We start from the raw sequence: 24933 nt of genomic DNA, 5'->3' as shown, positions 1-24933 counted from the left end.
AGGTGAATTTATAATGGGGAACAAAGAAATGGCACACCAATTGAACCAATACTTCGGTTCTGTCTTCACAAAGGAAGATACAAATAACCTTCCGAATGTACTAGGGGACAGTGGGTCTCGTGAGAATGAGGAACTGAAAGATATCCTTATTAGGCGGGAAATTGTGTTAGGGAAATTGATGGGATTAAAGGCTGATAAATCCCCGGGTCCTGATAGTCTGCATCCCAGAATACTTAAGGAAGTGGCCCTAGAAATAGTGGATGCATTGGTGATCATTTTCCAACAGTCTATCGACTCTGGATCAGTTGCTATGGATTGGAGGGTAGCTAATGTAACATCACTTTTTAAAAAAGGAGGGAGAGAGAAAGCGGGTAATTATAGACCGGTTAGCCTGACATCAGTAGTGGGGAAAATGTTGGAATCAATCATTAAGGATGAAATAAGCCCACTTGGAAAGCAGTGATAGGAACGGACTTAGTAGGCATGGGTTTATGAAAGGGAAATCATGCTTGACGAATCTTCTGGAATTTTTTGAGGCTGTAACTAGTAGAGTGGACAAGGGAGAACCAGTGGATGTGGTGTATTTGGGCTTTCAAAAGGCTTTTGACAAGGTCCCGCACAAGAGATTGATGTACAAAATCAAAGCGCATGATATTGGGGGTAATGTACTGATGTGGATAGAGAACTGGTTGGAAGACAGGAAGCAGAGAGTCAGGATAAACGGCTCCTTTTCAGAATGACAGGCAGTTACTAGTGGGGTGCCACAGGGCTCAGTGCTGGGACCCCAGCTCTTTACAATATACATTAACGATTTGGATGAAGGAATAGAGTGTAATATCTCCAAGTTTGTGGATGACACTAAACTGGGTGGCGGTGTGAGCTGTGAGGAGGACGCTAAGAGGCTGCAGGGTGACTTGGACAGATTAGGTGAGTGGGCAAATACATGGCAGATGCAGTATAATGTGGATAAATGTGAGGTTATCCATTTTGGGGGCAAAAACACGAAGGCAGAATATTTTCTGAATGGCGGCAGACTAGAAAAAGGGGAGGTGCAACGAGACCTGGGTGTCATGGTTCATCAGTCACTGAAAGTGGACACGCAGATACAGCAGGCGGTAAAGAAGGCAAATGGTATGTTGGCCTTCATAGCTAGGGGATTTGAATATCGGAGCAGGGAAGTCTTACTGCAGTTGTACAGGACCTTAGTGAGGCCTCACCTGGAATATTGTGTTCAGTTTTGGTCTCCTAGTCTGAGGAAGGACGTTCTTGCTATTGAGAGAGTGCAGCGAAGATTCACCAGACTGATTCCAGTGATCGCTGGGATGTTATATGAGAGACTGGATCAACTGGGCCTTTATTCACTGGCATTTATAAAGATGAGAGGGGATCTCATAGAAACATATAAGATTCTGACGGGACTGGACAGGTTAGATGCGGGAAGAATGTTCTCGATGTTGGGGAGGTTTAGAACAAGGGGACATAGTCTTAGGATAAGGGGTAGGCCATTTAGGATGGAGATGAGGAGAAACTTCTTCACTCAGAGAGTTATTGACCTGTGGAATTCCCTGCCGCAGAGAGTTCATTGGATATATTCAAGAGGGAGTTAGATATGGCCCTTATGGTTAAGGGGATCAAGCGGTATGGAGAGAAAGCAGGAAAGGGCTACTGAAGGAATGATCAGCCATGATCTTATTGAATGGCAATGCAGGCTCGAAGGGCCGAATGGCCTACTCCTGCACCTATTTTCTATGCTTCTATGTTTCTATGATATTGAATACAGACGATCAGCTCATCATAGTAATGCTGATGCTATGTCTAGATTGCCTTCCCCATCAAAGTTACACCCGATAGGGAAGAAGTGTTCTAGTTTTTACACATTGATGAACTGCCAGTCACAGCTGAAGAGATTGGTAGAGCAACCAAACATGACCCAGTTATGTCAAAGGTGTATGATTATATTGCAAATGGATGACCTAAACAGGTAATAGACAATGATATTCATCCATTCTTCATTCGTAGGAATGAATTATCAGTCGATAAAGATTGTATCATGTGGGGTACATGAATGGTTCTACCAAATAAATTCAGGTCCAAATTATTAGAAGACCTCCATGACCAGCACTTGGGAATGTGCTTGACCAAGAGTTTTGTACGTGGTTATTTATGGTGGCCAGGTCTTGATAAAGATATAGAGTGCATTGTGAGTCAGTATACGACATGTCAATCGGTAAGCAAGCAACCACCATCAGTACCATTACAGCCATGGAAATGGCCTCCCAGGGTGTGGCAAAGGCTTTTGCTGAGCTAGAAGGACAACAATTGTTCATTGTGATTGATAGCCATTCGAAGTGGGTCGAAGTGTTTCCAATGTGGAAAATAACAACAAGTAAAACATTGGACATTTTGCGAAGTTTGGCCACCCAGAAGAAATTGTTTCTGATAATGTTCCACAATTTTGTTCAGAAGAATTTGCACAGTTCACGAGCAAAAATGGTGTGAAACATACCAAGGTTCCACCGTACCACCCTGCTTCAAATGGTGCAGCAGAGCGCACAGTACAAATTGTAAAACGTGCCCTCATAAAACAGATGTTGGATCCAAATCCAAAGAAATGACAGTTGTCATTGGATCACAAATCGGCTCATTTTCTAATTACGTATCGTAATACTCCTCATACAACTACTGGTAGAACACCAGTAGAGTTGTTTCTCAAATGACAGCCACGAACCAGATTCTCGATGTTAAAACCAAACTTGGCACAGTACGTGGAAGAGACACAATTAAGACAGAAAGAGAATCATGATAGAGGTAGAGTAAAAGAGAAAAGTGTGAAATTAAATCAGAAAGTGAGAGTGAAGAAGCATCACCATAAATTGGTAAAGTGGTTACTTGGAAGAGTGGTGAAGATATGTGGTCCTTGCACATATTTGGTCAAAATGTTTGATAATGGACAGGTTAGTTTGTTCACATTGATCATATTTTACCTACAGACATGGAAGGAGTCGAAGGTGAAAATGATTCAATTATTTCTGACTCAACAGATGGTTTTAATACACCAGTAGCATATCCTACATCTTAAGTACTGAAAACAAGTTCAAGAGAAAATCAAAACTTAATCTGAGTCCGAGACAGGAAACCCAACAGTCTGAAGTTAGAGTGAGTTCAAATGAAAATCAAGGGAATCCCTTGGAGGAAAACTTTCCTCAGGATCAGCCTTGAATGAGTTTAAATTTGACACCATGTTTGGAAGGTTCTGTTCGAGAGCGAAGGTATCCTCTTCGAAACAGAAAACAAGTGGTTGAGCTTAATTTGTAAATATGGCAAAATAAGTTCATATCCTTTGTTATGTATAATCATGCAAGTTATGTATGATGATTGTTGTTATAATAACTTCCTCATTAAGGAGGGAGAAGTGTAATGTCTGTAACTCCACCCGGTGAACGTATTGTGTTACTGCAACTAAAGGTTGAATAAACAAGTCAGCTGACAAGAAGCTTCAAGAGACTTCTGAGAGCTGCTGCCATTTTAGGAAGCTGTGCGTGCTTGTGTTCTGTGAAGAATGCCACATCATCCATGGGGCTCTACATTTGGAAGTTCTACCCTTTTTCTTTGTGGGAACATGTTTACCCTGAACCCCTTGTATCTCCCTCTTGAATGCCTCCCAATGCTCTGATACTGATTTGCCTTCATGTAGCTGTTTCCAGTCTACTCTTGCTCAATCACTTCTCAACCTAGTAAAATTGCCCTTCCCCCAATTTAGAACCTTAACTCCTTTTTTATCTTTGTCCTTATCCATAACTCATCATCATCATCATAGGAAGTCCCTCGAAATAGAGGAAGACTTGCTTCCACTCTAAAAGTGAGTTCTCAGGTGGCTGTACAGTCCAATGCAGAAATTACAGTCTCTGTCACAGGTGGGGCAGACAGTGGTTGAAGGAAAGGATGGGTGTGGAGCCTGGTTTGCCGCACGCTCCTTCCGCTATCTGTGCTTGTTTTCTGCATGCTCTCGGCAATGAGATGCGAGGTGCTCAGTGCCCTCTCGGATGCTCTTCCTCCATTTTTGGCGATCTTGTGCAAGGAATTCCCGGGTGCTGGTAGGGATGTTACACTTTATCAAAGAGGCTTTGAGGGTATTCTTGAAATGTTTCCTCTGCCCACCTGGGGCTCGCTTGCCATGTAGGAGTTCCGAGTAGAGTGCTTGCTTAGGGAGTCTCGTGTCAGGCATGCAGACGATGTGGCCCGCCCAACCGAACTGGTCGAACGTGGTCAGTGCTTTGATGCTGGGGATGTTGGCCTGAGCGAGAACACTGACATTGATACGTTTATCCTCCCAGTGGATTTGCAGGATCTTGCAAATCCATTGGGAGTGATGACGGAGCATCCTCCTCCATTTCGGCTGCCTCCAAATGTTTATCATCATCCTCCGCTTGCTCCACGATGACATGCAAGCCGTGATCCTGACCAACGGATCCACCACAGACCCAATCTACGTCCAGATAGGGGTCAAGCAGGGTTGAATCGTCGCACCAACACTTTTCTCGATTTTCCTCGCTGCAATGCTCCATCTCACTCACAACAAGCTCCCCGCTGGAGTGGAACTAAACTATAGAACCAATGGGAACCTGTTCAACCTTCGTCGCCTCCAGGCTAGATCCAAGGTCGTCCCATCCTTTGTCATTGAACTACAGTACGCGGATGACGCTTGCGTCTGTGCACCCTCAGAGGCCGAACTCCAAACCATTGTAAACACCTTCACCGAGGCGTACGAAAGCATGGGCCTTACGCTAAACATCCATAAGACAAAGGTCCTCCACCAACCTGACCCCGCCACACAGCACTGCCCCCCAGTCATCAACATCCATGGCACGGCCTTGCGCAACATGGACCACTTCCCATACCTCGGGAGCCTAATATCAGCAAGGACAGACGTTGATGATGAGGTCCAACACCGCCTCCAGTGTGCCAGCGCAGCCTTCAGTCGCCTGAGGAAGAGAGTGTTTGAAGATCAGGACCTCAAATCTGGCACCAAGCTTATGGTCTACAGGGCAGTAGTGATGCCCACCCTCTTATATAGCTCAGAGACATGGACCATATACAGCAGACATCTCTTATCCATAATTATGCTAAAACTATGCTAAAAATCTAGATAAATTACATCTATTTCATTATCCTGGTCTACACTCTCTGTTAACCTCTTCAAAAAATTCAATGAGATTGGTCACCAAGACTTTCCCTTTTGAAATCTATGCTGACTATTTATTACATTTTGGTTTCTAGATGTTCTTCTACTTTCTCTTTTTGTAGTGATTCCTTTATTTTTCCTACTGCCGATGTTAAACTGACTGGTCTATAATTCCCTGGACATGTTCTAGTCCCCTTTTTTAAAAATAGGTATTACGTTAGCTATCCAACAATCCTCTGGCACTACACCTTTTTCGAACAAATTATTAAATATGTGCAGTACTGCCTTGACTATCTCTTCCCTAGATTATTTTAAAATGCCTGGATGCAGTCCATCAGGACCAGGGGTTTGATTCTGATTGAGTTTGATTAGTTTATTTAATATATCCCCTCTTTTTATTTTAAATGCTCTTCTCTCATTACTAATCTCACTATCCAATGTCATGTCCACCTGTTCTGTCTTCCTGGTAAATACTGAAGCAAAATAATTATATAATATTTCTGCCATCTCTCTATTCACTACCTGTGGTATTACCCTGTCTATCCCATAATGGCCCTATTGGGCATTATTAGATTATTAAGACTACCACATAAGACTGACTTGCTTCTAATCACCAAGCTTTGGACCCAACTTTGGACTGAACCCAACATGTCTGCCATTCGGTTGACTTCTCCAAAGTGCTCAACAACAGATCAATATTGGCTCAATGATTTCCTCTTTTCACTGCAAAGTCTGGAGTATCTTGGAAAAATACTGCAAGACTGTCTCAGGAATTACTGGTGAAGACATCGAATAGGATGATGACTGTAGACAGTTATCCCTCACTTCTCTTTTGAGAAGGATACTTAGCAGGGGGTTTACTTTCATGTGCAGCCAGGAGGAGCAGGAGTGCTCTTCCCGTTACCATTATGGTGGTCAGTGCACTTTTAGCACGTAATGAGCATGCAGACGCAGGTCATCAAATTTCTAGGCCTTAGAATCAATGAAATCATTGCAAGTGGGTTTCTTTGAACTTAGTGACATTTTGCATTGCTGTATAAAGACAAAACCCTGCTAATTACATTCCTGAAGAGAGAGAGAGAGAGAGTGAAGTCCAGCTGTTGCTGAAAAGATTTGTAATAACATTGGTAATAGGGTAAATTATTTGGTTTGTTCAGTAAACAACAACAACTTGTATTTATATAGTGCATTTAATATAGCAAAATGTCCCAAGGTGCTTGACAGGAACATTATCAAAACAAAATTTGACACCGAGCCACATAAAGTGATATTAGGGCAGATGAGGTAGGTTTTAAGGAATGTCTTAAAGGAGAAAAGAGAGGTAACGAGACAGAGAGGTTTTGAGGGGGAATTCCAGAGCTTAGGGCCTTGGCAGCTGAAGACACAGCCGCAGTGGAGGAGTGATTAAAATTGGGGATGAGCAAGAGACCAGAACTGGAGGAGAACAGATATCTCGGCAGGTTGTAGGGCTGGAAGAGATTACAGAGATAGGGAGAGGTGAGGCCAAGGAGGGATTTGAAAACAAGGATGAGAATTTTAAAATCGAAGCATTGCTCAACCTGGTGCCAGTATAAGTCAGCGAGCACAGTGGTGATGGGTGAATGGGGACATGGTGTGAGTTAAGACATGGGCAGACAAGTTTTGGATGAGCTCAAGTTTATGGATGGTGGAAAATAGGAGGCCAGCCAGGCATGCGTTGGAATAGTCAAGTTTAGAGATAACAAAGGCACGGATGTTCAACTTGATATTTGATTTGATGAAGCTTGATTGACAGTTCTAACATCAAAGTGTAACATAGTTTTAAAGAACCTTGATTTAGGTGTTGTGGAATGTCATCTGAAAGTTGACTTGAGAAAGCTGTGTAGGAGGACAGCTCACAAACGTGGAAGCAAAGGAAAAAATGTTTTGCTGAGACAGTACTGTTTTTTCTATGACTTTTTGCGTATTGCAGCTAGAAGAATATTCAGGATGACAAGGAACCTGAAAATAAAATTTAACTCTTTATTGTACACTGATCCTAAGGGAATTTTATTCTATTATAATTATTTTCTATTTCTGCTGCCTCATTTATTGAATTTGTAATTACTGTTGTCAGTTTTATTGTATATGACTCTGGTCTTGCAATTAATATTTTTGCATTCCAAGTAGTTTGATGACATAAGGGAATATTTTACAAATTAATATTCCTGGTGCAGAGCTTTGCATACGTAGAAATATGTAGCTGTTACAATGTGGAAATAGGCCATTTGGCCCAACCTGTCCCTGTTGCTGATTACCCTCCATGCAAGCAAATAGTTCCAATCACATTTACCCCCCTGTTCCCATATTCCTTCAATCTTCATCCACCTATCAAAACTAATCCTGACAGTTGATGTAGTTTCCACTGACCTTGAAGTGAATATTATAGCCTCAAAATTCTGTGTAAAGTAGTTTCTTCTATCCTCCATTCTAAATCTATTATATTTAATCTTGTATCTATGGTTCTTTGTTCTTGATCCCTCAACTACAGGAAATAATATGCTTCAATTTAGCCTGTTCCATTCTTTCATAATGTGAAACACGTCTATCATATTGTACTCTGTATTCTAAAAAATACACAATTTTTCAAATTTTTTGTGGTATTTATATTCCCTCATACCAGACAGCATCATGAATCTGGGGAAGTTAGGGAACCCTGCATGACTTCTTCAATATTCCCCTAATGCCGCAAATGACAATTCACAAAATATACTTTACTAGGGTACTGCTGCTGCAGATAATGTTAAAGTGTTGAGCTTGGCCATTAGATCCTGCCAGGCATGATCCACTGCCATTTGTGGGGCGAGTGCCCTGGAAAACAAAACAGGACAAATGTCACTTGTGCCCATCTCACGCAGTGCTGCAGCTACTTCCCCAGGAATCAAATAAGGTTGGGGTGTTGTGCTGCTTCACCACTTGCCCAAGGCTGTTTGATGCATCAACATTGAGCTTGCCTTCCCTTAATATTGGCTTGCTATTTTTTGGGAGTTTCTTCCCCAATGCAACCTTTAGAAATGCTGACAATTATTAAAAAAATATTTTCAGCCTTTCTCTTCTATGTGGCCATTTTAAGTAGGCCACCTGAAACATAGAAACATAGTAAATAGGTGCAGGAATAGGTCATTCGGCCCTTCAAGCCTGCACCACCATTCAATAAGATCATGGCTGATCATTCACCTTATTACCCCTTTCCTGCTTTTTCTCCATACCCCTTGATCCCTTTAGCTGTAAGGGCCATATCTAACTCCCTCTTGAATATATCCAATGAACTGGCATCAACAACTCTCTGCGGTAAAGAATTCCACAGGTTAACAACTCTCTGAGTGAAGAAGTTTCTCCTCCTCTCAGTCCTAAATGGCTTACCCCTTATCCTTAGACTATGTCCCCTGGTTCTGGACTTCCCCAATATCGGGAACATTTTTCCTGCGTCTAATCTGTCCAGTCCCATCAGAATTTTATATGTTTCTATGAGATCCCCTCTCATCCTTCTAAACTCCAGTAAATACAGGCCCAGTTGATCCAGTCTCTCCTCATATGTCAGTCCTGCCATCCTGGGAATCAGTCTGGTGAACATTCGCTGCACTCCCTCAATAGCAAGAACATCCTTCCTCAGATTAGGAGAGCAAAACTGAACACAATATTCCAGATGAGACCTCACTAAGGCCCTGTACAACTGCAGTAAGACCTCCCTGTTCCTATACTCAAATTCCCTCGCAATGAAGGCCAACATACCATTTTCCTTCTTCACCGCCTGCTGTACCTGCATGCCAACTTTCAATGACTGATGTACCATGACACCCAGGTCTCGTTGCACCTCCACTTTTCCTAATCTGCCGCCATTCAGATAATATTCTGCCTTCGTGTTTTTGCCACCAAAGTAAATAACCTCACATTTATCCACATTATACTGCATCTGCCACGCATTTGCCCACTGACCTAACCTGTTCAAGTCACCCTGCAGCCTTTTAGTGTCCTCCTCACAGCTCACACCGCCACCCAGCTTAGTGTCATCTGCAAACTTGGAGATATTACACTCAATTCCTTCATCCAAATCATTAATGTATATTGTAAATAGCTGGGGTCCCAGCACTGAGCCCTGCGGCATCCCACTAGTCACTGCCTGCCATTCTGAAAAGGACCCGTTTATCCCGACTCTCTGCTTCCTGTCTGCCAACCAGTTCTCTACCCACATCAGTACATTACCCCCAATACCATGTGCTTTAATTTTGCACACCAACCTCTTTTGTGGGACCTTGTCAAAAGCCTTTTGAAAATCCAAATACACCACATCCACTGGTTCTCCCTTGTCCACTCTACCAGTTACATCCTCAAAAAATTCTAGAAGATTTGTCAAGCTTGATTTCCCTTTCATAAATCCATGCTGACTTGGACCGATCCTGTCACTGCTTTCCAAATGTGCTGCTATTTCATCTTTAATAATTGATTCCAACATTTTCCCCACTACAGATGTTAGGCTAACCGGTCTATAATTACCCATTTTCTCTCTCCCTCCTTTCTTAAAAAGTGGTGTTACATTAGCTACCCTCCAGTCCATTGGAACCGATCCAGAGTCGATAGACTATTGGAAAATGATCATCAATGCATCCACTATTTCTAGGGTACTTCCTAGGATGCAGACTATCTGGCCCTAGGGATTTATCGGCCTTCAATCCCATCAATTTCCCTAACACAATTTCCCGCCTAATAAGGGATTTCCTTCAGTTCCTCCTTTTCACTAGACTCTCGGTCCCCTAGTATTTTCAGAAGGTTATTTGTGTCTTCCTTCGTGAAGCCAGAACCAAAGTATTTGTTCAACTAGTCCGCCATTTCTTTGTTCCCCATTATAAATTCACCTGAGTCTGACTGCAAGTGACCTACATTTGTTTTCACTAATCTTTTTCTCTTCATATATCTATGGAAGCTTTTGCAGTCAGTTTTTATGTTCCCAGCAAGCTTCCTCTCATACTCTATTTTCCCCCTCCTAATTAAACCCTTTGTCCTCCTCTGCTGTATTACAAAATTCTCCCTGTCCTCAGGTTTGCTGCTTTTTCTGGTCAATTTATATGCCTCTTCCTTAATTAACACTATCCTTAATTTCCTTTGTTAGCCACGGTTGAGCCACCTTCCCAGTTTTATTTTTACTCCAGACAGGGATGTACAATTGTTGAAGTTCATCCATGTGATCTTTAAATGTTTGCCATTGCCTGTCCACCGTCAACCCTTTAAGTATCACTCACCAGTCTATTCTAGCCAATTCATATCTCATACCCATCGAAGTTACCTTTTCTTAAGTTCAGGACCCTAGTCGCTGAATTAACTGTGTCACTCTCCATCTTAATAAAGAATTCTACTATATGATGGTCATTCTTCCCCAAGGGACCTCGCACAACAAGATTGCTAATTAGTCCTTTCTCATTACACATCACCCAGTCTAGGATGGTCAGCCCTTTAGTTGATTCCTCGACATATTGGTCTAGAAAACCATCCCTAATACACTCCAGGAAATCCTCCTCCACCGCATTGCTACTAGTTTGGTTAGCTCAATCAATATGTAGATTAACGTGACCACATTCCTTTCATTTGCCCAGCAGTTTTTTAAGGTTTACAGTATCCCCTTCGCTTCTATCTTCTCCCATTAGCACACCTTGGGCTAGATTTTCAGCTCATTTGTGCCTCTGTTTGTGCCCTGGAGGGGCGGTAAATGGTGTTTATAGATGTACCGGTGGACGTCCAGCTTTTAGCAACTGGCCGGTAAATTCGGCTCATGGTTTGAAGCGGCGCAAAAGCTTACCACACCACCCTCTAGTTTCAAGGAGGGAAACACATTTTAATTGTTTGAAAGATGCAACCCCATGAGCTTTGAGTGGTCAGGTTTGTGCTCTCGTGGCCATGCTATGCTCAAGCAGAAGCTGTCCTGCCACCACTGTGACAAGATTACAAAATTAATCCTAATATCATCTGTAGTTTCTTACAAAAGGACTATATTTGACACAATTTAGACAGCTACAATTGACATGGCCCTCGATCGTGTCCATTCCATTTCCTGCATTTCTGCTCTCACCCCTTCCCCTCCTTCCCAGGACCACGATAGGGTTCCTCTTGTCCTCAGCTTTCACATCACCAGCCTCCACATTCAACAAATCAGCCTCCACCATTTCCGCTACCTCCAGCGTGATCACACCACCAAACACATTTGCCCCTTCCCTCTCCTTTCAGCATTCCGAAGGGACCGCTCCCTCGGCGACAAATTGGTCCACTCCTCAATCACCTCCAATAGCCCCTCCCCTTCCCATGACACCTTCCTGTGCAAGCGCAGGAGATGCAACACTGGTATTTTTACCTCCTATCTTTCCACTGTCCAGGGACCCAATCACTCCTTCCAGGTGAAACAGCAAATTACTTGTACTTCTTGCAATTTAGTATACTGTATTTGCTGTTCACTATGCGGTCTCTACCCTCCAGTCGTCTTGGTTAATCCTTTCCATTGGACCAAGACCTAGCTCTGTCAAGACCGTGTGGTGGCTGGTGCACAACGGCCACCACATGTTAAAAAAGTCCACGTACAGGCATCTTCCACCCTTCAGGATGTAGTTCAGGATCTAGAATATTAGGTCCTTCATTGAAACACCTGTGAACTCATCCTTTTTTGGCGTGGAAGCAAGTCATCCTCACTTCGAGGGACTGCCTATGATGATGATGATCTACATTGGGCGACTGCTTTGCAGAACACCTCCATTCAGCCTGTAAGCGTGACCCTGAGCTTCAGGTGGCCTGTCACTTTGATTCTCTACTCCACTCCTACTCTGACCTCTCGGTCCTTGGCCTCTTACACTGTTCCAACGAAGCTCAATGTAAGCTCGAGGAACAGCACCTCATCTTTCAATTAGGCACCTTACAGCCTTCTGGACTCAACATCAAGTTCAACAATTTCAGACCATGACCTCGCCCCTATTTTTTTCACGTGGCAGCTGTTGATGTTTCTGCCATTCCCATTTACACCTCTTCTTGACTCATCTTTTGCTTCTTTAGTTGTCCCATTACCATTTCCTTTTGCTTTGTACTATCATCCCTTTTGTCGTTAAATCTTTCCTGCCTTCCACCCTATGACAGACCTTCCATTTTGTTCTTTCTTCCATTCCCACCTTTCTCTGCCTCAGCACCTGCTTAAAATCTGTTACATCTCTAACGTTTTCCAGTTTTGACGAAAGGTCATTGACCTGAAACGTTAACTCTGCTTCTCTCTCCACAGATGCTGTCTGACCTGCTGAGTATTTCCAGCATTTTGTGTTTTATTTAAATTTCCTGCACCTGCAGTAATTTGCTTTTGTATTACAATTTACACAGCTGTTTGAAAAGCAAATTTAGTACTTTTTAAGTTCTCTATGTAGATTTTTAAACAGCTGAATGTCTATATGAATTATTGCTGGTGTTATTATTGCAGCATCTACTTTGTGCTTTTATTTGAGTGAAGTACAATGCCATATATTGTGCAGATTGATATCATCCTTTGTTGATTTTGTTCAGCTCTACACAAAGGTTCATGTGCAATTTAAATTGAATTACTCAGACATGGGCTATTATGTGTTTCAAATACAGGTTCCAGCTGCCCATTTGCTAACCGCTTCAGTGATGTCTGCTCCTGCTGCTCTGGCTGTTGCCAAATTGTTTTGGCCCGAAACAGAAACTCCTAAAATAACAATGAAGAGTAACCTCAAATTGGAGAAAGGGTAAGTTTCATTGCTATGTGAAGATGAAAATCATAAAATGTATTTGGTATTCTGTACTGACAGCAAAAGTAATGAAAGTGGAAAAAATCCTAAAGGCCAAATCTTGCTGGAACATGGTATCGCGAGTTAGACTTTTTTTTTACACCCTTCAACTCGAATATAATTTGCTTGTAACTTGCTGGAAGTGTGAGGTGAGGACAATGTGGCATCTGGGACCTTTTTGAATAAATTGACCAACTGTATGGGCCCAAGTTTCCACATGATTTGCACCGGATTTTTAGGAGCAACTGGTGGAGAATGGACTATCTTAGAATTTGCAATTCTCCACATTTTTTTTTCTGCAGTTCCAGTCAGGTAGAACAGTTCTACTTTGGAACAGAATTTTTTCTTCAAAAGGGGGCGTGTCCGGCCACTGATGCCTGATTTGAAAGTTTCCACAGTGAAAATGTACTCCAAACTAAAGTAGAATGGAGCAAGTGAAGATTTTTGTAGAACTGAAAAAACCTGTTCTACACATTAAAAAATCAGGCTCAGGTTACAAATCAGGCGTCCAGAACGAGGTGGGGGGGGGGGGAGGGGGGGGGAAGGGAACTCATTAAATTCTACAATAAATCCTTATTTATACTTATACAAATATTATACAAATAAATCCAACTTGAATAAACATTTATAAGCAAAGAAAAGATTAAATAAACCATCTTCCTACCTGTGTGAAAGTGCTTCAGCCAGGAAGAATGGTGCAGCAAGCCTCACAAAACGAGGGAGCCGACCGAACGCGGGGGGGGGGGGGGGGAGGAGGGAGCCGACCGAACGCGGAGCGGGGGGAGGGAATTGAAGGGAGCCGATGAACGCACGGGGGGGGGGGGAGGGAAGGGAAGGGAGCCAACGAACGCGGGGGGGGGGGGGGGAAGGGAAGGGAGCCGCCGAACGTGGGGGGGGGGAGGGGAGGGAAGGGAGCCGACCGAACGCGGAGTGGGGGGAGGGAGGGAGGGAGCCGACCGAACGCGGGCGGGAGGGAGGGAGCCGACCGAACGCGGGGGGGGGGGGTGCGGGGGGGGAGGGAGGGAGCCGACCGAACGCGGCGGGGGGGGGGGGGGGGAGGGAATGGAGCCGTTCCAGACGGCTGGCGGGAAAGAGAGAAGGCTGCAGGAAGCCTCAGAAATTGAGGAGCCATTTCCCGACGGCAAAAGGGGGAGGTCATCGGGAAACGGCTGCCTCAACTTTCTGAGGCTTCCTGCACCCTTCTCACTGCTACAAGAAGCCTCTGTGCTGATGGCAATGTACTTTTATTAAAAAATTTTCAAAAACTAAACAGCTACAAAGAACTACAAAAATGGCCAAGTGCCAATGTTTTTTTCACACTGAGCATGCGCGAACGCTCCAACGCGCACGTGCAGCGTTGCCGGCAGGAAAAGAACTAATTTAAATAGTACCCGCCCCCTCCCACTTACAAAATCGGCGCGAGTGTAGGCTCCACCCCCCTGGGCGCCGCGCCAAGCAGACAAGGAGCTGCAGAACGCTCCAGAATCGCTCGTTTTTTTTCTGGCGCCGTTTTAGGTGCGAAAAACAGGCGCCCAGCTCGGAGGGGCGCCCGTTTTTTATCATGTGGAAACTTGGGCCCTATATCTCCTTAACCAATGAGATTTAAGGTTTGAGAAAGAAACAGAGGAATGGCGGAGAAGGAGGGTAAATTGGAGTCAAATTAGGTACAGAAAAAGAAAAAAGAGGGAAAGGAAGATTGGATTAAGAGAGAGAGAAAAAAGAAACACAAAGGAAAAGTAACAAAAATGTAAAAATTTGACATTTTTTAAATCTCTTAACAACAATTTACTACGTGCAGGAATGAAACTCTACAGGTTAATTTGTACCCTTTCTGAGAGATTGATTGGCATCGCATTAACAATTGTCACGTCATTAAAAAGGTACTTGCGCTGTTAATTACCAACTCTAACTTTCTGCCGTGAGTTTAATTGCCAATTAATGAGAAAATCTCGCAAGTTCTGAAAAATAATTGGGAGGTTAAGGACAAGATGCTACTTATGCAATGCAAACGGCGGAGCGGCGTAAATTGACCAGCAAGTTGTGGGGATTCGCAAATCACGGCATATCTCATCTTCCCCAGAATTGCTGGCTGACTTGCGCATTAATAATGGTGTGCAACATGAACTCGCCATTATTTTTCCAGGGAGATTTGAAACTAGTCGTTTTTATCTATCGACATACACAATGGATAGTCTTAGACATTTTCTTTTTCATTCTGCAGCAATGCGAGAAACTTAATAGAAGCTGCCTGTGCAGGAGCTAGTGCCTCAATCGCTCTGGTGGCAAACATTGCTGTTAATCTCATTGCATTTCTGGCACTCTTGGCTTTTCTTAATGCTGTGCTTTCCTGGTTGGGAAACATGTTTAATGAGCCTGGGCTCAGCTTTGAGGTAATTTTTTTATTATATCATCTTTTTCTTGTGGAAGTTTGTGTTTATGAAGGGCTGGATTCTCTTCCAAGAAACTAATTCATATTTTCAAAACACAGATTATTGTTTTAGGAATAAAAATAACGAATTGAATTTTAATAAATTACCTCCATTACTAAATGGGCTTTCATTCTGAATTTTGTTTGGTGATGCAATGTTCAGATAGTCATCAGATATTTAGGTTATCCTTAGTTCAAATATTGGCAGAGATATCTGTTATATATGTGGACTTGTATTTACTCTGTACAGCCACCAGAGGGCTCATTCTCCGGAGTCCCAAGGGATCCCATAATTCCTTGGGAGCACAGGTATTTAAGAAGGCTTCACAGGTTGGAGAGGCACTCTGGAGACCTGCAATAAAAGACTAAGATCACACTTTACTTTCAGCTCACAGTGTTCAGTCTGACTCTTTCTCCATACATTACAAATAACGACGAGATACAGGTAGCGAACTTAAAGATGCAGAGAACAGTGGGCATCCTGGAGAAATTTTTGGAGGGAGATGATTGGGAAACTTTTGTGGAGCAAATTGACCAATACTTCGTGGCCAATGAGCTAGATGGGGAAGAGAGTGCTGCCAAACACAGAGCGATCCCCCTCACTGACTGTGGAGCACCAACGTATGGCCTCATGAAGAATCTGCTCACTCAAGCGAAACCCATGGAGAAATCGTACGACGATTTGTGCACACTGGTCCGAGAGCATTTGAACCTGAAAGAAAGCAGTCTGATGGTGAGGTACCAGTTCTACACCTACAAAAGGTCTGAAGGCCAGGAAGTGGCGAGTTATGTAGCCGAGCTGAGACGCCTTGCAGGACATTGCGAATTTGAAGGAATTTTGGAGCACATGCTCAGAGACTTTTTCGTACTTGGCATTGACCACGAAACCATATTTCGCAAGCATTTGACTGTAGAGACCCCAACCTTGAGTAAGGCCCTAGCGATAGCCCAGGCGTTCATTGCCACCAGTGACAAATCTAAGCAAATCTCTCAGTACACAACTGCTGCTACAAGTACTGTGAACAAAGTGATGTTGTTTTCGAATCGTATCATCCAGGACAGGTCACACATACCTGCAGCTACACGTCCACAGATGCCTCAGAGTCCACCATCAAGAGTGATGAATGCAAGGCCATTAACACCTTGTTGGCGCTGCGGGGATGATCATCATTTCCATTCATGCTGATTCAAAGGATTCACTTGCAAGGGCTGTGGAACAATGGGACACCTCCAATGAGTGTGCAGGTGAGCTGCTAAGCCTGTTAAACCTGCAAACCACCATGTTGCAGAGGAGCACAGATCTACGGAGGATCACTATGAACCAGAGCCTCAGATAGAGGAGGCAGAGGTACATGGGGTGCACTGATTCACCACGAATTGTCCCCCAATAATGCTGAATGTTGAACTAAATGGACTCCCGGTGTCAATGGAGCTGGACACGGGCGTGAGCCAGTCCATCATGGGCAAAAAGACTTTCGAAAGGTTGCGGTGCAACAGGCCTCAAGGCCAGTCTTAACTCAAATTCGCACGAACTTACACTAAAGAACTGATTCCTGTCATCGGCAGTGCTACTGTTAAGGTCTCCTTTGATGGAGCAGTGCACAAGCTACCACTCTGGGTGGTACCGGGCGATGGTCCCACACTGCTTGGCAGGAGCTGGCTGGGAAAGATACACTGGAACTGGGACGACGTCCGAGCACTATTGCCTACTGACAACACTTCCTGTGCCCAGGTCTTAAACAAATTTCCTTTGCTGTTCAAACCAGGCATCGGGAAATTCCAAGGAGCAAAAGTGCAGATCCACCTAATTCCGGGGGCGTGACCCATCCATCACAAGGCGAGAGCAGTACCGTACATGATGAGAGAAAGAATAAAGATCGAGCTAGACCGGCTGCAACGAGAGGGCATCATTTTACCGATCGAGTTCAGCGAGTGGGCCAGTCCTATTGTCCCAGTCCTCAAGGGAGACGGCACCATCAGAATCTGTGGCGATTACAAAGTAACTATCAATCGTTTCTCCCTGCAGGACCAATACCCACTACCAAAAGCCGACGACCACTTTGCAATGCCGGCGGGAGGAAAGACGTTCATGAAGCTGGATCTGACTTCAGCCTACATGACACAGGAACTGGAGGAATCATAGAAGGCCCTCACCTACATCAACATGCACAATGGTATTTTTGTTTATAACAGATGCCCATTTGGAAACCGATCAGCGGCGTCGATATACCAGAGAAACATGGAAAATTTACTGAAGTTGGTCCCGCACACCGTGGTCTTCCAGACGACATCTTGGTCACAGGTCGGAACACAGTCGAGCACCTGCAGAACCTAGAGGAGGTTCTTAGTCGACTGAACTGCATGGGGCTCAGGTTAAAACGCTCGAAGTGCGTTTTCCTGGCGGCTGAAGTGGAGTTTCCGGGAAGGAGGATTGCGGCGGACGGCATCAGGCCCACCAACGTGAAGATGGAGGCAATCGAGAATGCACCGAGGCCACAGAACATGACGGAGCTGCGGTCGTTTCTGGGACTCTTGAACTACTTTGGTAACTTCTTACCAGATCTCAGCACCCTGCTAGAACCACTACATGTCTTACTACGAAAAGGGAGTGAATGGGTTTGGGGCAAAAACCAAGAAAATGCCTTTGTAAAAGCAAGAAAACTGTTATGCTCAAACAAATTGTTTGTGTTGTATGATTCATGTAAGTGTTTGGTACTAGCATGTGATGCGTCGTCATATGGCGTCGGATGTGTATTGCAACAAGCTAATGATTTCGGGAAACAGCAACCAGTTGCTTATGCATCCAGGAGTCTGTCTACGGCCAAGAGAGCCGACAGCATGATTGAAAAAGAAGCATTAGCATGTGCCTATGGGGTAAAGAAAATGCATCAATACCTGTTTGGGCTAAAATTCGAATTAGAAACTGACCATAAGCCACTTATATCCCTGTTTTCCGAGAGTAAAGGGATAAATACCAACGCATCAGCCCGCATCCAGAGATGGGCACTCACGTTGTCTGCATACAACTACACCATCCGCCACAGGCCAGCCACAGAAAACAGCACCGATGCTCTCAGTAGGCTGCCATTACCCACCACCTGGGTGGAAATGGTGCAGTCCGCAGATCTAGCCATGGTTATGGAAGCATTTGAGAGTGAGCAATCACCCGTCACTGCCCAGCAGATCAAAACCTGGACAAGCCAGGACCCCTTATTATCTCTAGTCAAAAGCTGTGTGCTTTACGGGAGCTGGAAATATAGGAAGAGATAAAGCCGTTCCAGCGGCGCAATGATGAAATGTCTGTACAGGCAGACTGCCTTCTGTGGGGCAATCGAGTAGTGGTCCCCAAGAAGGCCAGAGACACCTTCATCAATGACCTCCACAGTATCCACCCAGGCATCGTAATGATGAAAGCGATAGCAAGATCACATTTGTGGTGGCCCGGTATCGATGCGGACTTAGAGTCCTGCGTTCACAGATGTAATACATGCTCGGAGTTAAGCAATGTACCCAGGGATGCGCCGCTAAGTTTATGGTCTTGGCCCTCCAAACCATGGTCTAAGTTACACATCGACTATGCAGGCCCGTTCTTGGGTAAAATGTTCCTTGTGGTTGTAGACGCGTACTCCAAGTGGATTGAATGTGAGATAATGTCGGCTAGCACGTCCGTTGCCACCACTGAAAGCCTGCGGGCCATGTTTGCCACACACGGCTTACCCGATGTCCTGGTGAGCGACAACGGTCCATGTTTTACCAATGCTGAGTTCAAAGAATTCATGACCCATAATGGGATCAAACATGTCACATCTGCCCCGTTTAAACCAGCGTCCAATGGTTAGGCAGGGAGAGCAGTGCAAACCATCAAGCAGGGCTTGAAGAGGGTAACTGAAGGCTCACTGCAGTCTCGCTATTCCCGAGTCCTGCTTCGCTACCACACGAGACCGCACTCACTCACTGGGATCCCACCTGCTGAGCTGCTCATGAAAAAAGCACTTATGACAAGGCTGTCGTTAGTTCACCCCGATCTACATGAACAGGTAGAGAGCAGGCGGCTTCAACAAACTGCATACCATGATAGCGCATATGTGTCACGCGAGATTGACGTCAATGATCCTGTATTTGTATTAAATTATGGACAAGGCCCCAAGTAGCTTCCCAGCACTGTCGTGGCCAAAGAGGGGAGCAGAGTGTTTCAGGTCAAACTTTCAAATGGACTCATTCACCGGAAACACTTGGACCAAATCAAACTCAAATTCACAGACTGCCCTGAACAACCCACCTTGGACCCTACCTTTTTTGATCCCCCAACACACACACCAGTGGCAACCGACACCACAGTTGACCATGAAGCAGAACCCATCATCCACAGCAACCCTGCAGGGCCCAACACACCAGACAGCCCAGCAAGGCCAGCTGCACAGCAGCCCAGCGAGGGCCCAACAAATGGTTCAACAACACCAGCTTTCACACCGAGACGATCAACCAGGACAAGAAGGGCCCCAGATGGACTCACATTGTCAATAGTTACACTATTGACTTTGGGGGGAGAATGTTGTTATATATGTGGACTTGTATTTACTCTGTACAGCCGCCAGAGGGCTCATTCCCCAGAGTCCCAAAGGATCCCATATTTAAGAAGGCTTCACTGGTTGGAGAGGCACTCTGGAGACCTGCAATAAAAGACTAAGGTCACACTTTACTTTCAGCTCACGGTGTTCAGTCTGACTCTTTCTCCATACACTACAATATCGTTCATTTGAGAATCACTAGAATCCCATTGAATATAGATTTGATAACTCTGCTTTGACAGTCTATAGAACATTAGACCTCATATTCAAATCTATAGAAGAAGAAAAAGCTACTTTGCCCATTGAGTATGAAAGAAAGAAAAGAAAGATTTGCAATTGTATTGCGCCTTTCACAACCAGCGGATGACCCAAAGCACTTTACAGCCAATGAAGTACCTTTTGAAGTGTAGTCACTTTGTAATGTGGGAAGCACAGCCAACGACAACGCCAATTTGCACACCGTAAGCTCCCACGAACAGCAATGTGATAATGGCAAGATAATCCGTTTTTTTTGTGATGTAGATTAAACATAGAAACATTGGCCCCAAGTTTCCACATGATTTGCTCCTGATTTTTAGGAGCAACTGGTGGAGAACGGAGTATCTTAGAAATCGAAATTCTCCACATTTAAGTTTTCTGCAGTTCTAGTCAGGTAGAACAGTTTCACTTTTGAACAGAATTTGTTTTTCAAAAGGGGGCGTGTCCGGCCACTGACGCCTGATTTGAAAGTTTCCACAGTGAAAACGTACTCCAAACTAACTTAGAATGGAGCAAGTGAAGATTTTTGTACGCTTGAAAAAACCTTGTCTACACATTAAAAAATCAGGCGCAGGTTACAAATTAGGCGTAGGGAACGAGGTGGGGGGGGAGGGGGGGAAGGGAAATCATTAAATTCTACAATCAATCCTTAGTTATACTTATACAAATATTATACAAATAAATCCAACCTGAATAAAAATTTATAAGCAAAGAAAAGATTAAATAAACCATGTTCCTACCTGTGTGAAAGTGCTTCAGGCAGGCCTTTCAGGCAGCGGTGTGGCGTCGGTCCCGACGGCAGGGGCAAGAAGCAGCAAGCAGCCTCAGTGCTTGAGGCAGCGGTGTGCCGTGACGTCGGTCCCGATGGCAGGGGCAAGAAGCAGCAAGCAGCCTCAGTGCTTGAGGCAGCGGTGTGCCGTGGTGTCGGTCCCGACGGCAGGGGCAAGAAGCAGCAAGCAGCCTCAGTGCTGATCATGGAAGGGCAATGTTGTTTTATTAAAAAATGTTAAAAATTGAACAGCTACAAAGAATTTGAATAGTCTCAAACAAGTGCATGTGTCCCGTTTATCACAGTCTATCTTTAATTACAGAATGAGAGGTGGAGATTGAAATGGTAACGGGTTGTAAAGGCTGAATTAAAATGCACAGTTGCTGCAGTAACACTGGTTAAAGAGCCAACATTAATTCAGCAGGTGATTTATTCAGCAGTGCTGCTAAAAGCACTCCCTCACACACAGAAATATCAAGAAAATTAAAATGCAAGCCTTTGCAAGGGTTCAATAAACAAATTTTCACTTTTTCTGCAGCACTTTTAAAAATGGCCGAGTGCCAATGTTTACTCCAGACTGCGCATGCGCGAACGCTCCAACGCGCACGCGCAGGGTTGCCGACACCAAAAAAACTCATTTAAATTGTACCCGCCCACTCCTACTTACAAAATCGGCGCGAGTGGGTGGCTCCGCCCCCTGTGCGCCGCGCCAAGCAGACATCGAGCTGCAAGGAGCTTGAGAATACCGCGTTTTTTTTCAGGCGCCGTTTTCAGCGCGAAAAACAGGCGCCCAGCTCTGAGGGGCGCCTTTTTCGCCGCGTGTGGAAACTTGGGGCCATAGAAACATTGAAAATAGGTGCAGGAGTAGGCCATTCGGCCCTTCGAGCCTGCAGCACCATTCAATAAAATCATGGCTGATCATTCACCTCAGTACCCCTTTCCTGCTTTCTCTCCATATCTCTTGACCCCTTTAGCCGTAAGTGCCATATCTAACTCCCTCTTGAATATATCCAACGAACTGGCATCAACAACTCTCTGCAATAGGGAATTCCACAGGTTAACAACTCTCTAAGTGAAGAGGTTTCTCCTCATCTCAGTCCTAAATGGATTACCCCTTATCCTTAGACTATGTCCCCTGGTTCTGCATCGGGAACATTCTTCCTGCATCTAACCTGTCCAGTCCCGTCAGAATTTTATATGTTTCTACGAGATCCCCTCTCATCCTTCTAAACTCCAGTGAATACAGGCCCAGTCAATCCAGTCTCTCCTCATATGTCAGTCCAGCCATCTCGGGAATCAGTCTGGTGAATCTTCGCTGCACTCCCTCAATAGCAAGAACGTCCTTCCTCAGATTATGAGAGCAAAACTGAACACAATATTCCAGGTGAGGCCTCACTAAAGCCCTGTACAACTGCAGTAAGACCTCGCTGCTCCTATACTCAAATCCCCTAACTATGAAGGCCAATATGCCATTTGCTTTCTTAACCGCCTGCTGTACCTGCATGCCAACTTTCAATGACTGATGCACCATGACACCCAGGTCTCGATGCACCTCCCCTTTTCCTAATCTGCCACCATTCAGATAATATTCTGCCTTTGTGTTTTTGCCTCCAAAGTGGATAACCTCACATTTATCCATATTATACTGCATCTGCCATGCGTTTTCCCACTCACCGAACCTGTCCAAATCACCCTGCAGCCTCTTAGCGTCCTCCTCACAGCTCACACCGCCGCCCAGCTTAGTGTCATCTGCAAACTTGGAGATATTACATTCAATTCCTTCATCTAAATCATTAATGTATATTGTAAATAGCTGGGGTCCCAGCACTGAGCCCTGCGGCACCCCACTAGTCACTGTCTGCCATTCTGAAAAGGACATGTTTATCCGGACTCTCTGCTTCTGTCTGCCAACCAGTTCTTTATCCACGTCAGTACATTACCCCCAATACCATGTGCTTTAATTTTGCACACCAACCTCTTGCGTGGGACCTTGTCAAAAGCCTTTTGAAGGTCCAAATACACCACATCTACTGGTTCTCCCTTGTACACTCTACCAGTGACATCCTCAAAAAATTCTAGAAGATTTGTCAAGCATGATTTCCCTTTCATACATCCATGCTGACTTGGACCAATCCCTTCACTGCTTTCGAAATGCACTGCTATTTCATCTTTGATAATTGATTCCAACATTTTCCCCACTACTGATGTCAGGCTAACCGATCTATAATTCTGGGTTTTCTCTCCCTCCTTTTTTAAAAAGTGGGGTTACATTAGCTAACCTCCAGTCTATAGGAACTGATCCAGAGTTGATAGACTGTTGGAAAATGATCACCAATGCATCCACTATTTCTAGGGCTACTTCCTTAAGTACTCTGGGATGCAGACTATCAGGCCCCGGGGATTTATCAATTTCCCCAACACAATTTCCTGCCTAATAAAGATTTCCTTCAGTTCCTTCTTCTCAGTAGACCCTCGATCCCATAGTATTTCCAGAAAGTTATTTGTGTGTTCCTTCGTGAAGACAGAACCAAAGTATTTGTTTAAGTGGTCCGCCATTTCTTTGTTCCCCATTATAAATTCACCTGAATCTGACTGAAGATGTTTGTCTTCACTAATCTTTTTCTCTTCACATAGCTATAGAAGCTTTTGCAGTCAGTTTTTATGTTCCCAGCAAGCTTCCTCTCATACTCTATTTCCCCCCTCCGAATTAAACCCTTTGTCCTCCTCTGCTGAATTCTAAATTTCTCCCAGTCCTCAGGTTTGCTGCTTTTCCTGGCCAATTTATATGCCTCTTCCTTGGATTTAACAGTATCCTTAATTTTCCTTGTTAGCCACAGTTGAGCCACCTTCCCCATTTTATTTTTACTCCAGACAGGGATGTACAATTGTTGAAGTTCATCCATGTGATCTTTAAATGTTTGCCATTGCCTATCCACCGTCAACCCTTTAAGTATCACTCGCCAGATTATTCTAGCCAATTAACGTCTCATACCATCAAAGTTACCTTTCTTTAAGTTCAGGACCCTAGTCTCTGAATTAACTGTGTCACTCTCCATCTTAATAACGAATTCTACCATGTTATGGTCACTCTTCCCCAAGGGGCCTCGCACAACAAGATTGCTAATTAGTCCTTTCTCATTACACATCACCCAGTCTAGGATGGTCAGCCCTCTAGTTGGTTCTTCGACATATTGATCTAGAAAACCATCCCTAATACACTCCAGGAAATCCTCCTCCACCGCATTGCTACCAGTTTGGTTAGCCCAATCAATATGTAGATTAAAGTCGCCCATGATAACTGCTGTACCTTTATTGCACGCGTCCCTAATTTCTTCTTTGATGCTGCCCCCAACCTCACTACTACTGTTTGGTGGTCTGTACACAACTCCCACTCGCATTTTCTGCCCTTTGGTATTCCATAGTTCCACCCATATCGATTTCACATCATCCAAGCTAATGTCCTTCCTTACCATTGCATTAATTTAGACGAGAGGATTAACTGTAGTATCTCCAAATTTGCGGATGACACTAAGTTGGGTGGCAGTGTGAGCTGCGAGGAGGATGCTATGAGGCTGCAGAGTGACTTGGATAGGTTAGGTGAGTGGGCAAATGCATGACAGATGAAGTATAATGTGGATAAATGTGAGGTTATCCACTTTGGTGGTAAAAATAAATAGACAGACTATTATCTAAATGGAGAAAAGATTAGGAAAAGGGGAGGTGCAACGAGACCTGGGTGTCATGGTACATCAGTCATTGAAGGTTGGCATGCAGGTACAGCAGCCGGTTAAGAAAGCAAATGGCATGTTGGCCTTCATAGCGAGGGGATTTGAGTACAGGGGCAGGGAGGTGTTACTACAGTTGTACAGGGCCTTGGTGAGGCCACACCTGGAGTATTATGTACAGTTTTGGTCTCCTAAATTGAGGAAGGACATTCTTGC

General features: G+C 44.4%; 1 protein-coding gene across 1 annotated transcript in view; it reads left to right on the top strand.

Moving 5' to 3' along the window:
* The window catches only part of LOC139229975 (solute carrier family 28 member 3-like), a 249072-nt gene that overhangs the window by 180100 nt on the left and 44039 nt on the right, over positions 1-24933 (top strand). Inside the window, exons 9-10 of the mRNA XM_070862064.1 lie at positions 12797-12927; positions 15191-15359. Of these exons, the coding sequence (XP_070718165.1) occupies positions 12797-12927; positions 15191-15359 (300 nt within the window). The remainder of the gene's footprint in view (positions 1-12796; positions 12928-15190; positions 15360-24933) is intronic.

This window comes from Pristiophorus japonicus, chromosome 1 (assembly GCF_044704955.1).
Source record: "Pristiophorus japonicus isolate sPriJap1 chromosome 1, sPriJap1.hap1, whole genome shotgun sequence".
Lineage (NCBI taxonomy): Eukaryota > Metazoa > Chordata > Chondrichthyes > Pristiophoridae > Pristiophorus > Pristiophorus japonicus.
Note: the sequence above shows the minus strand (reverse complement) of the source record. Positions and strands in the feature narration are given on the sequence as shown.